Source organism: Amaranthus tricolor, chromosome 6 (assembly GCF_026212465.1).
Source record: "Amaranthus tricolor cultivar Red isolate AtriRed21 chromosome 6, ASM2621246v1, whole genome shotgun sequence".
Taxonomy (NCBI): domain Eukaryota; kingdom Viridiplantae; phylum Streptophyta; class Magnoliopsida; order Caryophyllales; family Amaranthaceae; genus Amaranthus; species Amaranthus tricolor.
In genome coordinates this window covers 22153041-22170846 of record NC_080052.1, presented here as the reverse complement: position 1 = coordinate 22170846, position 17806 = coordinate 22153041, and the positions used below count along the sequence as shown (strand labels likewise).

Below are 17806 nucleotides of genomic sequence, written 5' to 3'. Positions count from 1 at the left end.
TCAGTTCACACTTTTATTTTTTATAAATTGTTTGGATTAATAATATATAGGACCTTGTTTTTTACATATATACCAACATTCATTAAAAAATTCTCTATAGATAGACTTCCATTTTTTTATTTTTTTTGACACACTTTAAAATTCTTTTTTCTTTCTAATTTTATAAAATTAGTATTTAAGTGGTTTAATGGTTATATTATTAGTTTAAACATGTTATTTTTTAATTTTTTTGTGGCATTAGTTTTTCGTCTTAATAATATTTTATAAATTACTCCCCATATTCTTGCTAGTAGTCTTATTTGCTTTTTGGATTACTATTCTTATCACTTTTAATTTGTATATTATTCTTATAACTTAAAATATAATCAAGTGGAATCTTGTTTGATTCATATTAATATAAGGATTATTAATACTCCTATCAACTTTTCATAATTTTTAATTAAGCAAAATTAGAGATATTAAAGGTTAAAATACTACCTCAACAAGTGTTATAAAACTAAACGAAGCTACTAAGTTGAATAGGAGGAAGTATTTTTTGTCTTAATACTCCATATTTTAGAGTTGAGAGAGAAAATGAAGTGAGATAAAATGTAAAGTATTAGAAAGTCGTTAAGAAATTTTTTTTCCTTATGAATGAGAAAGTACTGTAAACAAAGTGAGGAAAGTTTTTTCCTCATCATTGAGAGCGCTTTTAAGGTACTTAAATGTTTTCCACCAACTTTATAAAAATATTTTTATATTAGTTATAATTATATATTTTTCCACTAACTTTCTTTTATTACTTTTTTAATATTTATAATCCTTACTTTATCAAATTTAATTTCTATAAAATAATATATTCACTGAAAGAATATATTATTCTTAATTCTCATAAAACTTCATTAAGAGTTATATTCAAAGTTACTCCTCATCTTCGAGATTGACGCAGACATATGGCCAAGAAAATACTTCTATATGTGAGTATACATTGCCAATACAACAAGTTATTAAATATTATTTCTAATTACAACCCAACTGAATGTTTATGTAAACTCTCATTCATTACATACCGCTTAAATTCACGTCTATAATTGTCCAAATATTTCACTCTCAATTACTTATTCCATGTATCACATAAAAAGAAAGAAAAAAAATTATTGAAAATAATTCAATTTTTTATTGACATTTCTATAATAAAACTTTTGATTACACACAAATAATCAACTGATTATTGGGGGTGTTTGCCAGAAATGTACCAAGATAACCTCTTACTTAAACAACAAGTCATTTTGCAATAAAAAAATAAAAAAGTAAATGCAAAATATAATTATAAAAAAAATTACAAATAATAAAAATAATTAAAAAAGTAAGTTTATTTTTTGATTTTAACTTTTAATTTTTAATAATTATTTTTAAAAAATTTATTTTCCTACTTTTTAGCAATTAGCATGTAAAAATTAGTCATTATTGATAACATTGTTTTTGGATAAGTGACTATAACGTTCAAAATCTTGTCTCTTTTAATTTTTATCTCCATCATCATACTTTCTCTCTCATCTTTTATCTACTATTTTTCTTTTTTCATGATAATTATATATTTATTAAGAAGATAAATTTAATTTTTGGAAATCAAACAAAATTATTTTTTTAAAATTCAAATTATTTGTCTATATTTTTAAATATTTGGTGGATTTTTGTGAGAGTTTTAACAAATAAATTAAATAGGAAATTAGCAAAGAAAATGATAATTTATGAAATTTATTTCAAAAAATTGCAATATTAATCTCATTTTATAGATTTTGGTAAAAATATAAACAATGTTATATATATTTTTAATTCTTTTGAAATTTATTTTAACATGAAAATAACAATTTAAAAAAAATGGAATATTACCTAGAATAATCCAACTTTTTCATGATTTTCCTACAATAATACCCCCTATTGATTAATCATGAATAATCTCAACTTTTGGGTATTTTCCTAGAATAAACTTGGTGACCGGTTGACTTACTATAGCAAGTTTAATTTTTTTTTGAAAAACGATAAATTAAAACAAAATGTTGAAAAGAATGTTAAAAAAATATTAAAAAATTATTCTGATTTTTTCTATTATTCAGAATTTTTTATGTAAATTTTTAAAAGTTTTTTATAATTTTATATTAATTTTTATTTTATTTTTTTGGTGAATTAGCTACCGTAGCAGGTTATCGGGTCACCCGAATTTACTCTACGCAAAAACTTCCAAAAGTTGGATTATTCATGATTCATTAATATGTAGCATTATTGTAGAAAAATCATAAAAATATTAAATAATATAATTTATAAAAAAAAACATTTTTTAATTACCAATAGATTAGAAATGCGATAAGTGGCTACAAAGAGACCTTTACCTCATACACATGTTTGTCTTTATCTCTCTACAAATCTTTCACCAATAGCTGAGCAACACGTGCAAAAACAACAAAAATGTCCGTATATCAACAAATTATTAATTCAAACTCTTGTATGATAACTATATATATTATAATCTAATAATACAAATTATAACCATATATTTCTATTTTGAATTTATTTCATCGATTAAGATCTTTCATGATAATAACTCAATTATTAAACAATAGATTAAGGTAAAAAGTAATTCACCATAAAAATATAGGACCACTTTAAAAAATGAACGTGTGTTAAAAATTATTAAAATATATTTAATTGTTTGAATAAAATTAAAAGAAAACTAAATTATAAAATATGAATGAATATGTTTACAAAAAGTGATCACATTGTCAAAAATAAAAATAATGTAAAATTGTAACTAAATAAAATGACAATTAGTGTAAAATTACAATTAATTCATAATAAATAAATCGGCGTAAAAGTAAATTGGGCATTGAAGAGATCTTATATGTATATATATATGAGTATATCTATATTTGGAACACATATCCATGAAAATTGAGCTTTCAATAATGGAGTTTGATTGGAAAACTTTATTACTACTTTTCATCATTTCAGTCTCCATATTCATTAAACATCTGATGAAGAAAACAGCCTCAAATTTACCACCTGGACCTCCAAAATTACCTATATTAGGAAACCTGCACCAATTAATACGTATAAACACCGCTCCTCACCGCCGTCTAGCGGAGCAAGCGAAGTTATACGGCCCAATCATGCACCTCCGCCTAGGCGAAGTGCCGACGCTTGTAATCTCATCGGCGGAGTTAGCGGCGGAGGTGATGAAAACTCATGACGCCGTGTTTTGTAGTAGGCCGCTATTAATGGTAGGGAAAGAGCTTTTTTACGGTGCCTCTGATATCGGATTGGCTCCTTACGGCGAGTATTGGCGGCAGGCCCGGAAGATCTCGGTGCTGGAGTTGTTTACTGCGAAAAGAGTGCAGTCATTTAGGAGTATTAGAGAAGAAGAGGCGGTGGAATTGATGAATGATTTAAGGTCGATGGCTGGGTGTGTGGTGAATCTTAGCAAGATGATGTTTGGACTCACTTTTAACATCACTACTAGGTAACTTTTTGATCTTGATTTATTTTTTTATTTTTTATTTTTTATTTTTTATTTTTTAAGTATATATAGTATGCTGAGGGAACAAAGGGCTAAGAATGAATTGATGAAAATCAAATCTAAGATCCGAGATCTTACCTAAGGGAATGGGAGATTGGAATGAGATCAACGAGAATTAAAGTGAAGATTTTAATTGAAAAAAGTGATACAAACTATCTAAATAAGATCTGATTTTTTATAGATTGTTTTGGTTGATTATGTTGAAGTTGCTAACCTAAGCTTAAACAAATAATATACAAAAATCAACATCAATGATTCTACTACACTTTTAGGCATATCTTATAATAATTTCAAAATAATTTCTATCATCAATTTTTTCATAAATTTTGTTTGGAGAGACTTAGTCTAATGTGAAAAGACATGTTTTAATAGATATTAATAATTTAATTTTTTACCTATTTGATGAAATTAATTTCATCTTTTTATTATTTTACATTACTCCCACCTATTGCACATATAAAAATATCTACTCAAATTGAGAGATGGGATTGAAGAGAAAATGAGGGGAGAGATAAGTTCAAAGTTCATCTAGGTTGAAAGTATGAAACTTAAAGTTGAATTGAAAAAAAAAATTGGAGATGTGAAGGTGGTGGGATTAATGAGTAAAAGTTGAATTAAGAAAAATATAGAGATGAGAACATAAGTTTGATTTGGCATTAATGGAGCTTAAAGATATAGAAAATATCTTGTATGATTTGATTTGCATTATTTTAATGTGCACCAATTATAAAAGATTTTAAAATAGTTAGTATTTTACTTCATAAATATAATTATTGGTACAATTTTGCTATTATTAGATTGGTGCATACTAAAATAAGAATCATGTTTTTACGAAAAAAGACAGGTTACAGGTTGATTAGATCAAAGGTAATTTAAGAAAGTCAAATGTCACTTTAAAAGGAAAATTTTACTGCGCGGTAATCAGACCTATCCTACTATATAGGAGCGAATATTGGCCTGTAAAGAAGATTTTTGAATATAAGATAGAAGTTACAAAAATGCGTATGCTGAGGTGGATTTGTGGCCACACATTGATGGATCGTATTAGAAACCAAAAGAGTTTAGGGACAACACTAGGGGTAGCCCATATTTCTGGAAAAATGCGCAAAAATAGATTGAAGTGGTTTAGACATGTGCAGAGAAAGACTTTCGCAGCCCCTGTGAGGAGGGTAGAAAGCATTATAGTAGAGGGTAAGAGGGGTCGAGGAAGACCCAGGAGAACTTGGGATGAGCAAATAAAAGTTGACTTACATGAGTTAAACCTCTCTAAGGGCCTGACTAGGGATAGGGGTAGTTGGAGGGCCCATATCCATGTTTTAGACTACTGATTGTCTTCTTAGATTACATTTTGGTGTTCTTGTCATCTTGCTCCTTTCGTTTCTTTTATTATTAGTTTTTGTTCTCTTTTTGTAGTTGGTTTTACTTATTTATTTTATTTATATGCATTTTTTTATCTTTTCCGTGTAGCTATGTCTCCTATTTTTCTCGAGCTGAGGGACTCCTTTGGCCGCGCTCTCTTTTATGAGTATGAGTTGCGGCCGTCCTTCCCTCTCCAGACCCTGTCCATAGTTCTTCTATGAGTGGGATACACTGGGTGGGATGATGATGAATTGTCACTTTAAACTCCATTAGTTCGTCTTCACCTGAATTCTGTGAGATGATTATGATGCCTGCACTTTTTAATTTATGGTGACCTAGGTTGCACTAAAACGGACACGGACACGGACACGGATACGGGAAAACGTCAACTTAAAAATAGCGGACACGGGGACACGTAAATGGTAATATAATAAATATATCAAATTGAAGATAATTTTACAATCTTTCATTTGATATATGTAAATAAACACTTTAAAAACATAAAACTCACAAAAAATGCAAATAAGTATCAAATAAACAACATGAGTGTTTAAAAATAGTCATACAAACCAAATCAAAGAAAACCAAATGAATAGGTAAATTTAACTTTGATCATCACACATCATCCATATATGAGGTAACGGAACGCTCAATATGACAAATGAAAACATTTTAAGGACAAAGATAATATATTTAAACTCTGTTTTTAAGTGTAACACGCTGAGATTTTACAAAGTTATTATTTAATCTTTTAAATAACTTTTGGAGATTTTATAATTATATATTAAATTATTTAAATTAGTTTTAATAAATTTCTTTCATATAGGAATATAAATATTAACACTTTTATATTAAAAATAAATTGCAATTACTCAAATAAAGAGGTTAGAATTATATGATTATAATCGTATTAAAAAAAATGTATGAACAAAGCAAATGTGAGTTGTTGTGAGAGAGTTAATCAATAAAATAGATAAATAAAATAACAAATGAGTTAGGGTTTTTTATGGGAGACCAAAACCCTTCCCTAACATCAGATTCACACGCCTCCTCTCCCTGTTCTTCTTTCTCTCTTCCTCTTCTCCCTGTGAAGCCACCCCTCCTTCACTCTAGCAGGCAGCAGCCACGGTCGAGCCCCCACGAGCAGCCTGCATCCGCCAGCTACACCTCCTCCCCTACATCGGCAGCAGCCACCAACAGCAGGCAATGGCGGATCTACAATATGACCTTAGGTAGCAAATGCTACCCATGAATTTTGGAACACGGGGACCTTTGAGTAACTGAGGAGTTTATTTTCAGCTTTTTCAATTTTTTTTTTAAATAACACACGTGTCCCTTGCCGTGTTCGTCGCGTGTCCTTGCCGTGTCCACGTGTCCGGAAAAATATTAAAAAATTGGACACTTCATTTGGCGTGTCGGACACGGTTTTCGCGTGTCCGTCGCGTGTCCGTGTCCGACACGTGTCGGACACGCGACACGTCAGTTGACTGCCGTGTCCGTGTTTCGCAGATTGGTGACTACAATCCATTAATATTGAACATTGTAGACTTGTAGTTAAATGCTCCCCCCACACCATTTTAGTTGTCCCATTTACTTAGGCACGATTATTAAGGGTGGCGTAGGATCCACTAAAAAAGTGGTAGTTGGGTAAGAAGTGAAGGGTTAGTAATGAAGGGTAAGTAGTGAAGTAAGGTATACGGGAGTATATTCGTAATTACGTATGTGAACTAAGGATATTTAGGTAAAAAAAGATTGACAAAAATAGAAATGTGACAATTAATAAGATCTTACCAAATAAGTAAATGTGACAACTAAAATAGCGTGAAGGGAGTATAATTTATAATTGACCTAAACTTCTTAAAAGTTCAAATTTTTAAAAAATAAATTAAATGTAGAACTTTTAAAAGCTAAATGGAGAAAATTCTTAGCTTTGGAATTTTTTTTACTGTGAGATGTTATTTTCCATGCAACATGGGGAATGCTTATCATCCAGTCAACTAAACTGAGTCATATTTTATTAACCATATTTTACCATATTTTTGGTAAATTTCACTGTGTCACTATTATTTTTTTTAATGAAATTACTGAAATGCTCTTGAATCAATTTTTAATTATAAAATCAACTATTATTATTATTAAACTAAATTTATTAATGATAATTAAATTAAAATAAAAAGGGTTAATTTTAAAAAGAAAACAATTTTTTAAATCGAAAAATAAACCTAATTACACATATTGGGTTGAAATTTGATACATGATCACTCTTTTGGCCAGCACTTTTGATAGGAAAATCATATTACTACAATGTTTGCAGCATTAGAAACTAGTCTTCAAAATCTTTCTAATTATATGTTACATGCTCAATTCTGATAGCCGAGTGAGAAATGATGATTATTTAAAATTTACTTGTGTTGAAATTAGATATATGTTCAATCTTTTGGGCATAACTTTTTATAGAAAAATTGTATTAATGCAAGGTTTGCGACATTAGAAACTAGACTTCAAGAGCTTTCCAACAACATATTATAAGCTCAATTCTGACAATCGAGCGAGAAATAAAGACCGTTTAAAATTTGCAGTGATTTCTAATATCCAGACGCGCGCAACCGGATCGTAGTTTGATAACGCGTTTTAAGCGACCATACCGCAATCCGGTCGCGCGCAACTAGATGTTAAAAATTCCTGCAAATTTTAAATGATCGTCATTTTTCGCTCGGTTCTCGAAATTGGGCATAAAATATGTCGTTGGAAAGCTCTTGAAGTCTAATTTCTAATCGCGCAAACCTTGCACTAATAAGATTTTTCTATAAAAACTTATGCCTAAAAGATTGAACATATTAGTCGTGATATACTCTCTTTGTTTTTTTCTTTCCATTTACTTTTTGCACAGTTTTCAAAGCAATCTTAGAGTCTCAATATCTCTAAATATTCATCATAAAAAATTATGAAAAATATATGATAAGAATGTATAAGACGAATCTAACAAGATCTCACATGGATATATTTTATCTTCAATATATTTCTAAAAAACATTAATTAAATTTCTCTATCCTTAAAGTGGAATATTTCAAATGAGAAAAACATTAGAGAACAGAGGAATTATAAAAAAAGTTAGAAAGATCAAACAATACTGATAAGCCTAATATAATGAAGTACATAATTAATAGAAACTTAAACACAATTTACATTAATAATTCTTGCATTGAAACAAACAAAATTCCACTTAGCTATATTTTAACTTATAAATTAAGATCAAATGAAAATAGTTTTCAAAACAAATCTTGCGCGTATTGGGTCGACTTGAATCCAGCCAAATTGAAAACAACATTACCCAAAATGATAAGTTGAGCTAGATGTGATCATGGGCGGCCCGGGCCGCCGGCCCGGTCCAACTCGGCCCGAAAAAGTGAGGGTTTGGGTGTCAAAATATGGCCCGATGGGCGGGTTTGGGATTTGGTGTTTGGCCCGCGGGCCGGCCCGGCCCGAAAAAGTGTGTGTTCATGATTTGCATTTTAATTTGTTTTATATTATGTATAATATGTAACAATTGTATCTGATTATTTCAATTATTTTTAATTTGTGTTTTAAATTATGTATAATATGCAACAATTGTATTTGTAGTTTTGTGAATTTCTTTGTATTTTTTGGTTTTATTTATTTTAGTTTTATATTTTTATTTTTTTGGTTATTTACAAATCACGGTGATTGATTAGAAATTATTAAATAAAAAAATGAGAGTTTTTAATTTAAAGCATTATGGATGAGTGCTTTAAGTTATAGTGAAATAATCATGGTTATCTTAAAATTAATTTAAAATAAAAAAATAATATATAACATAGGCCCGCAAAAGCCCGCAAAGCCCGCACAGTATGGGTTTGGGCAAGAACTTTTTGGCCCGCACTTTGGCCCGGCCCGCATCAATGGGCAGTTTTTTGCCTCCCGGCCCGGCCCGGTGTTTGATCACCTCTAAGTTGAGCTAATTCGGCCAAACCATATGAACAAACTCAACAAAAAGTTTAAGGTGATTGTTGAACCATCAGGATATACGTCATGAGTATAATCTAACATGTCTTCTTATAAGTCATTTGGGCTAGAAGTGTGGATGCAATATAAACTCCCCTCATACCTAGTGCTCTTTAGTCATGTTACATTGAAATTTAAACTCGTGAACTTTTGTCACGTTGGCTTCTGATACCAAACATTTGTTAATGCTTTTTATCATCAGGGTAGCCTTCAGTAAGAAAGGCAAGGAACAAGAAGAATTTCGAGCTTTTACAGGAGCAGTCACAAAGGCTTCCTCGGGTTTCTCTATTGCCGATCTTTACCCGTCAATAGAGTTCCTTCATTCAATAAGCGGGACAAGGAGAAAATTTAAGGACTTAGTTCAAGAATCCAATAGAATACTTGATCCCATTATTGATGATCATAGGGCTAAGAAAAGATTAGGTGATCAAGATCAACAAGATGAAGATTTGGTGGATGTGCTTCTCAAATTTCACAAAGATAATCTTAAAACCCCTAATAATCAAGAGTTTTCCTTGAGTATTGATAATATGAAAGCCATTATTTTGGTAAGTCATAACTCTTACAATTTATATTAAGTTTGAATGTTTAATTGAATGTGGAAATGAGTTAAGATTTTTATTTTTATGAAATTAAAACTTTGATCGTAAAATATGTGTTTTTATTCACAATTCCTCGTTACTACGATGTATTACTCTCATGTCGTTGATTGATGAGAATAAATTTCGTGAAAAATTAAGATTAAAGTGGTACGATTATGCAAAATGTTCCTAAACTTAATTTGTTATTTATTATAGCTAAAGTTATATGAAATTGTTGAAATCATCCTCAACATTTTATAACAATAATGGAATTGTGATAATATGAGTTATATCTTCATTTACTTGCTTTGCAAATGTCAGAACTTTCTTACATTATGGGTTTTCATATTTGTTTGACTGTTCCCGTTATTAGGCCTAGAATAAGACAAAATTTTCTAGAATCCTATTCTGATTGCGAATTCTAGGGGTTCTATATAAAGCTATCTTGACCTATCGATTCCGTATTGTATATTGTTCTCACTCCCCGTATTTTAATAAAATGTTCTCTGTACCCGTGGACGTAGTTAACACATTATTAGTGAACCATGTTCAATTTCTATATGTTTTATTGTTTTCTGTTTTTTTCTTACGTTTGTCATAACACATTATAATCTAGGATTAAGAATTGTGAATGTGGTATTGATGAATCTACATCATGCTTATGCTTCTAGGAACTTTTTGGTGCCGGAGCAGAGACTTCTTCAACATTATTAGAATGGGCAATGTCAGAATTACTAAATAACCCAAATGTAATGGAGAAGGCGCAAGCAGAAGTGAGACGAGTATATCAAGGGAAAACAATAGTAGACGAGACAATGCTTCATGAGCTCAAGTACATGAAACAAGTGATCAAAGAAACCTTACGACTCCATCCACCTCTCCCTCTCTTAGTTCCTAGAGAATCGATAGAGAGTTGCCGATTACATTCTTATAATATCCCCTCGCAAACTCGAGTTCTTATTAATGCATGGGCTATCGGAAGAGATCCTAAATATTGGTCAGATCCAGAAAAGTTTGATCCAGAAAGATTTGAGGGTTGTTCAATAGATTACAAAGGAACTGATTTCGAGTTGATTCCATTTGGTGCAGGGCGAAGGAAGTGTCCCGGCATGACACTTGGTATAGTCAATGTGGAACTTCCTTTAGCCATGCTACTCTATCATTTTGAGTGGAGATTACCTCATGGTGTTGAAGGACCACAAAATTTAGATATGGATGAGTCTTTAGGCATAACAATCAGAAGAAAAAATGAATTGTATGTAATTCCTGTTCCTTATCGTCATTAGTCTACTTTAAAAATAAAATCTTTATTAAAAATGCAATAATTATGAAGTACTTTCTATTGATAATTTCGCATTTTGGTTCACAATACTTATTACATTATTATTGTTGTTATATGTTAGGGAATGTGAGCATTGTGAGTTTGTGACTTGTGAGGCTTTTCTATTGTTTCTTGAGGAAAGCTTGAGATAATATGATTATACAACCCAAAGTTATTCAATTTTCTCTATTTTTTTACTACTATAGTGTGTATGCTTCTTAAGAAATCTTATTTTACTTAAAATTTAAATTTAAATTAAATAATTAATTATAAGTGATCAAATTAAATTTGTGAGGATTTATTTAAAAAATCCATGTATTTGAGATCGCTAAATGCTTGGAGTTAATTTCTTATACTAATCACAATTTCCTACAAGCTTTTTAGCATTTTTATGAGCAATTTACATGTAGTAATCAGCCTTGATTTGCGTTGTGAGCTAGAGTTCTTGCACCCGCATGATGGCCGCAACACAATTTACGGACCTCAGGATTTTTTTTTTTCCAAAAGTAGTTTGTATTTCATTTCACCAAAATGTTTAGCTTACTGTTCACTGATATAGGTGTCTTTAATGGTTCACTTCTTTTAACACTAGGTCAGGGGCGGTGTAAAAATTGACAAATTCTATAAAAGCCTCGTGTAATTTTAAAATTATGATATTTTTATAAAAATTTATATCTTTAAACACTTAACAGAGTACTAAGTAATTAAATATAGAGGCCCATAATCTTTGCGGGGCCCTATATGGACGAACATGTTGAACGTGCTCAGAACTTCCTATGGACTAGATACTCAAATTAGAGTACCCAGTCCTTATTTTTCGTCACCTTTTTCATTTTATCGTCACCCCTATTTTAATTTAATTTAATAAAATGACGAAAATGCCCTTGGACTTAAAAATTTCAAAACTTCTATAAAACACTTCAAACTCACTCAATAACACTTTTATCACTTCAAAAAACACAAAATCTACACATAAAATTAATCGGAGCTAAAGTGCGACTGAACCTAGGAACAGTCGTACAAAAAGTGCGACTGATCCTAGGCCCAGTCGCACTTTTTGTGCGACTCCTCCTAGGTTCAGTCGCACTTTTTGTGCGACTCGTAATTTTTTTTCTGAATTTTGAAATTCTTTTTGTTTATTTAATTTATTTTTTAAGTTATTATTATTTAATAAATTTTGTAATAAAATATTATATAATAATAATATTATTATAATAATTAGTTTTGAATTTAAATAATTTATTTAAATGTTCAATTATTTTTTAATATAATAATAATATATTAATTAAAATTTAGTTGTTAATTATTTATTAACATAATAATTGTTAATAAAATTTTATTTTAGTTGTTAATTAAATTTTAGTTGTTTAATTATTTATTAATATAATAATTTTTTATTTGTTTATATGCGTGAATTATTTTAGTTGTTAATAATTTATATGATTGTAAGTGTTTATTAAATTTAATTAAATGTTTATTAAATTAGTATTGTAAGTGTAACTAAAATGAATATAACTTAATGTATTTTTTTATGCTTTTAATTTTTTATTAATAGTTTATTAAATTATGAAAATTGTAGTAAATGGCTGGAAATCAGGGAAAAGGAAAAGGCTTTTTTAGAGGGTTATTGAGCGGCAATATTTCTAGGCCGAGTTTACTGAGAGGGGATCCCCATGAGGGGGGGTTATGGGTTCTGCAAGGCGAGCTAGGCAGGAACAGGCGGCCAGACATAGTCAGGCCCAACGTTCGAGTATCCTAGACCATGTGCGTAGTCGCTTTGAGCGCCAGACTAGCCTGCGTAGTAATACGGTCGGCTCAGGTGATGATGATACTGATTACGATGAGTCTGTCAGTTGGGAAAAGTCTGTCGATCAGGATGAGTCTGTCGGTCATCCTGTTGATTGGACGCTCGTCAGAGGGCATGCCGATCAGTTTAGGATTAGAGGGCATAGCACGGCTGGCACTTCTGATCACGCAGGAGTCGACCAGGTTGAGGATGCGGCTCCACGGGGGAGGAGGCACTCACAGTACGCGGACATGGACTGGTTGATCACATCACCCCTGCCCGGGGGCCCTGTTGACACCAGTTTAATACCCAGCTACGGTGGGCACGTAGCAAAGGTTATATTTGAGGGATCAGAGCGCACGCCTCCGATTTTGGATTATCGCCTAGGAAGAGGACGTTGGAGGCGATCATCAGACTGCAGGACATGTCTGATGAGTTCTACGGGGTGTTACCTGCGACTCCTCTAGGTCATCTGTCGTACATAATGCACTAACACATTGATAGTGCTCTTATTACGGCCTCTATGGAGAGGTGGCAGCCTGATTACCAACACCTTCCACATGCCATAGGGGGAGATGACCATAATGTTGCACGACGTGCAACGCATTTTAGGAGTTGGCATTGACGGTTCACTTCCCCCTGAACTTGCTGATGGGGACTGGAAGCTTAGCCTGGCCGGTCTGTTTGGGGAGCCAATGTCGGAGCTGCGTAAGAAGGGGTACTTCACCAGCGGGAGCATTAATGTTGGTGAAAGGTTGCAGCTATGCCACCTTTCTCAGTCTTTGGAGACTCAGACTACTGCGTATTACATGGCTATAGTGAGTTCCACGCTGCTGGTGGATAAGACTAGAGTCGGGATGCGGCCTCACCCTATACTTGCTGTGACTGCTGATCAGGATGAGATTGCTTGGGGTGCAGTGACGCTGGCTAAAATGTATCGCCAACTGGGTATGGCGACAAAGACTGGGTGCAAGACTATTGCTGGTTATTTGACACTGTTGCAGACATGGATTTACAAGTACTTCCCATCCTTCCGCCCCCATCCTCGTCAAGCTGATATGTCTAACAAGACTAGGGCGGAGATGTGGTCCCCGCAGAAGCCAATTCGTGAGCTGAGCAGACTAAGAGACTGTAGGAGTATACTGGACTCCATGATAGAGACACAGGTTTTGTACATGACCTCACACATCGTTATACTAATTATTTTAATTTTATATTATGTTGTTTATGTTAATTTTCTTTGTAAGCAGGTGGAATAGACTCCGTACATGACTTCTCCTAGGGCTTTATTGAACGAGCACCCACGCACCGCCTATATCGGGGGTATCACCTGTTTTGATATTGTAGAGGTGTATTTGCCTAAGAGGACAATCAGACAGCTTGGTTTTGTACAGGTTATTCTCCCCCACTCCGTTGAGACCTACCCAAGCTCTGCGAGACCAGCACATGGTTCCTATTCAGTGACATACGCTTCTCAGTCTATGTACACGGAAATGTGGAGTAGGTTCCCTATTGTGCCCGCGTTGGTGATCAGGCACTGCGTTGAGCATCTGTTCCATCAGAGGCTATCCCTAAGTATTTCGACTGGTTTAGAGTGTCTTCCCACACATTTCTCATCCCTGGTGAAGGACCTACTACTGCGTTTGGTGCAGCGGATAACAGAGTTGAATACGTTAGTGTTTCTATTTATTTGTTTCATTTTTATGTGTCATTACCAAAATTGTTGTCTAATTTTTTTGTAATACAATTGTTTTGTTTGTACAGTTTGCAGCTGAATTTCCATCTCGACTCGCGCCATTGCTCAGGATGCCAGCTGTTGTTAATATGATGCCCCAGGAAAGACAAACTGTTGATTTATATTTGGATGAACTTAGAGATTTGTTTGCCGAATGGCAAGAGTTTAGAGGGCAGAACCCTTCATAGACATTTATGTTTGTATTGATGAAGAATTTGTTGATGTTGTATTGTATTTCTACACGGCTGTAACTGGTTTTATTATTACGCGTTGCGTTTGATTCACTAACATATTTATTCACGAACTTAATTATGGAATGAATACTATAAATACAATTACTACAATGAATACGATTAATAAAATGAAAACATTAAGTACAATCAGTACAATAAATATAATCAACACAATAACTACACAACATTGTACTATGGAGTATCTAAATTGACTGCATCTTCGGCGGTGTTATTATGTTGTGGTCGTTGTACACCGCACGGTCTATTCCAAAGTGATATCCTATTGCGATATTGTCTCTCTAAATCCATAGTTTCCGTCACCTATAACATCAATCCAATCAAACAGGTATGGCGGAAGAATATACGGAATGTGATTTGGCCACGGAAAAAGTGAAAAATCACGACCTGTTGAACCATCTGATAAAATAACAGTATATTAATATCATTCAATTGCTCTAAAACATATATGATTATAGGAAAGGAAATACGGGTACCAGATAAGTTGAAACTGAAGTTAATTCCAACTGACGATTGGTTTGATCGGTTGCTAGATCTACCACTAGATCTCCCGCGTGATGAAGATCTGGATCCGCGACCCTTTGAGGATGATCTACTGTACTCAAACGCACTTTTGTTTCTCCTGAGGGTTCTATTTGCCGTTGGTCTTCCCTTCCTTGGTGGACTTGCTTGTGGCTCAGGTTTATCGGTATCATCAAGGTGTAGTTCATATTCAAGTACCTGAGACATGCGCCGTACAACTGCGGGATCAGCTTTTAAAACTTCATCCACCAACGATTGAAAGTACTCTTTATCATCGGCGTTTGCGTGCCGTACTTCTTCGTTGGCGTCTTCTTCTGCCTTTAAGTACTTTAACGTTTTCCAAAATGGATGTATATCGCCCAAGTACAACGAACCATGAAACCTGATTGACAAGTAACAGTAACACGTGCAGGGTAATCCGTGGGTTCTTTGAAGTACATAACCGCATTTTTCAAAAACATAATTCCCCAAGTTTAACATCTGGTTGTGCTCCATCATCAATTGTTCCAAGGAAAATATGGAAACATGACGATACAGCGGTCTCAAAAAATTAAGTCGCGACGTCCTTGAAATCGAATTCATATATTCCTGCAGAGCTTGTTTTATCCTCGATTGCTGATTCGTTATCTGTGCGTGTACCCTTTTAAAGAGGGTATCAAATGAGCTATTACCGCTACCCAGGTTGTACTTGAAAGAAGAGTGTTGTTTCAATTCTACTGGTAGTCTGGTTACCCAAGTGCAAACAATCATTCGTCCACGTACGCACAAATTTCACTTTGAGAGGAATCCATGTTCCAGTCAAATATCGCACGACCCTCCTGTTCCTAGTCGACCAAGTAGACACGATCCCTTCCCACCTGTTTTCAAATTCAGGGATCGTCAGACTGTTAACCAAGGGGTTCCATTTTGTTTGCCTAAATATCTACCCTGTTGATTTCTCTTGCCGCCGCACAATTGTCCACCATGTTCTCCATGTCATTGCCAATATGTCATACGCATAATAAATATCGTACATCTACATTAAACAAAAATTTAAAATTAATTAAGATATATATATATATATATATATATATATATATATATATATATATATATATATATATATATATATATATAGTATATAGATCGACAATAATTAATCATTAAAACCTGTTTACTTGGAAAGACAACACGAATAGCTGCAGACAAACCCTCTTCTCGATCCATTACGATTACATTAGACGTCTGAACTTTGCCGTAAATATCCCTCAACCTCTTCAACACCCAAGAATAAGACACAGCCGCCTCATCTGGCATCAAACAGAACGCAACAAAGAAATTGTGATTGGTTGGCGTCATTCAAATTATTTCACAAAGGGGCCATTTTTGCTTATTAGTTTTGTACGTTGTGTCTATCAACACAACATGGGGCCACGAACATATCATCTGCATAAATGTAGGATTTGCGATCAATAATCTACTCAACTGCCCCTCACTATCCAAGTCTGTCCAAACTACATAATTATGCTCTGTGACCATATAAAGACAGTGTTGAAGAGGAGTCTTACCATCCATCTTTTTTCTCCTTATTGACTGTCTTACATTATAAATTCGATTCATACTAGCAAAAAAACCAGGAAAATTCTTTCTAATTGAAGTCATTATAAACGCTGGTTGCATGCCAGTTGCACTGAGATCTCGTATGTGCTACTTAATATCGACAGTTATCCTATTTACTCTTATTTGACCATCTCTGTAAACCAAGAACGGGTGGTTATGTCTTCCTTTTTCGCTAGGAAACACTCTTACTGTCCAAGGTCTTTCCCCCGGCTTACGACTACTTCCTAAAATCATAAATTTACACCCATAAGCCCTACTTTTAGAACCAGGTCGGGCAGCATTGTCTAAGTTATGCAAATCACCCCTTATATTACCATAGCGGTGACATCTTAAATACAAACTCACTCTAGAAGGTCCTTCCTTTTGTTTATATGAAGCACGTGTAAATTGAAATTCAATTCTTAGTGCTATCTCATCAGCCCAAGCATGTAAATCATCTACAGAATCAAATTCCCTATCGATAACAAATCTTCAGACTAATCTACATTATGCCCTAAGTTTTCAAAGTCCTGCAAATATATATTTATTCTTAATAATTAAAAGATTAAACTATTTAATATATTAACAATATCAATTAGTTTAATAATTCAAATTTCAATATATTAACAATATCAATACAAAAATATGAAATAAAAAATTTTACTAAATAAAATACATATATAAAATAAAATATATTAAAATAACATAAATATATAATTTAAGTAAACACAAAAATATAAATAAATATATAATTAAATAAAATAATTTACTATAATATTTAATAAATAATAATAACCTAAAAAATAATTATAATAAATAAAAAGAATTAATTTTTAAAAAAAATTTTAAAAAAATTTCCAGATTCCTCCCAGTCGCAAAAAATGTGCAACCAGACCTAGGAGGAGTCGCACAAAAAGTGCGACTGGACCTAGGCTGAGTCGAACTTTGGGGGGTTCTGGAATTTTTTTTAACTTTTTTTGAAAAATTTCAAATCGATTAATTACTTACCGAATCGTTATCATGCTCGTTTGGTTCGCCATTGTTATTCGATGTACACTTTTAGCTTGTTTAAGTTAACACAGTGTTATTAGAGAGTT

The 17806-nt window shown here is 32.8% G+C and overlaps 1 protein-coding gene across 1 annotated transcript; it reads left to right on the top strand.

Moving 5' to 3' along the window:
- Positions 1-2819: 2819 nt before the first annotated feature.
- Positions 2820-11021, top strand: LOC130815085 (desmethyl-deoxy-podophyllotoxin synthase-like). The gene is made up of 3 exons (XM_057681425.1): positions 2820-3496; positions 9138-9483; positions 10188-11021. The coding sequence occupies exons 1-3, from the start codon at positions 2922-2924 to the stop codon at positions 10800-10802; spliced, it is 1536 nt and encodes a 511-aa protein (XP_057537408.1). The 5' UTR covers positions 2820-2921; the 3' UTR covers positions 10803-11021.
- The last annotated feature ends 6785 nt before the right edge of the window (positions 11022-17806 follow it).

Coding starts and splice junctions, on each gene's coding strand:
- LOC130815085 (XM_057681425.1), top strand. CDS start 2,922: ATGAAAATTGAGCTTTCAATAATGGAGTTTGATTGGAAAACTTTATTA. Junction 3,497..9,137: donor ACTTTTAACATCACTACTAG/GTAACTTTTTGA, acceptor TTTTATCATCAG/GGTAGCCTTCAGTAAGAAAG. Junction 9,484..10,187: donor ATATGAAAGCCATTATTTTG/GTAAGTCATAAC, acceptor TTATGCTTCTAG/GAACTTTTTGGTGCCGGAGC.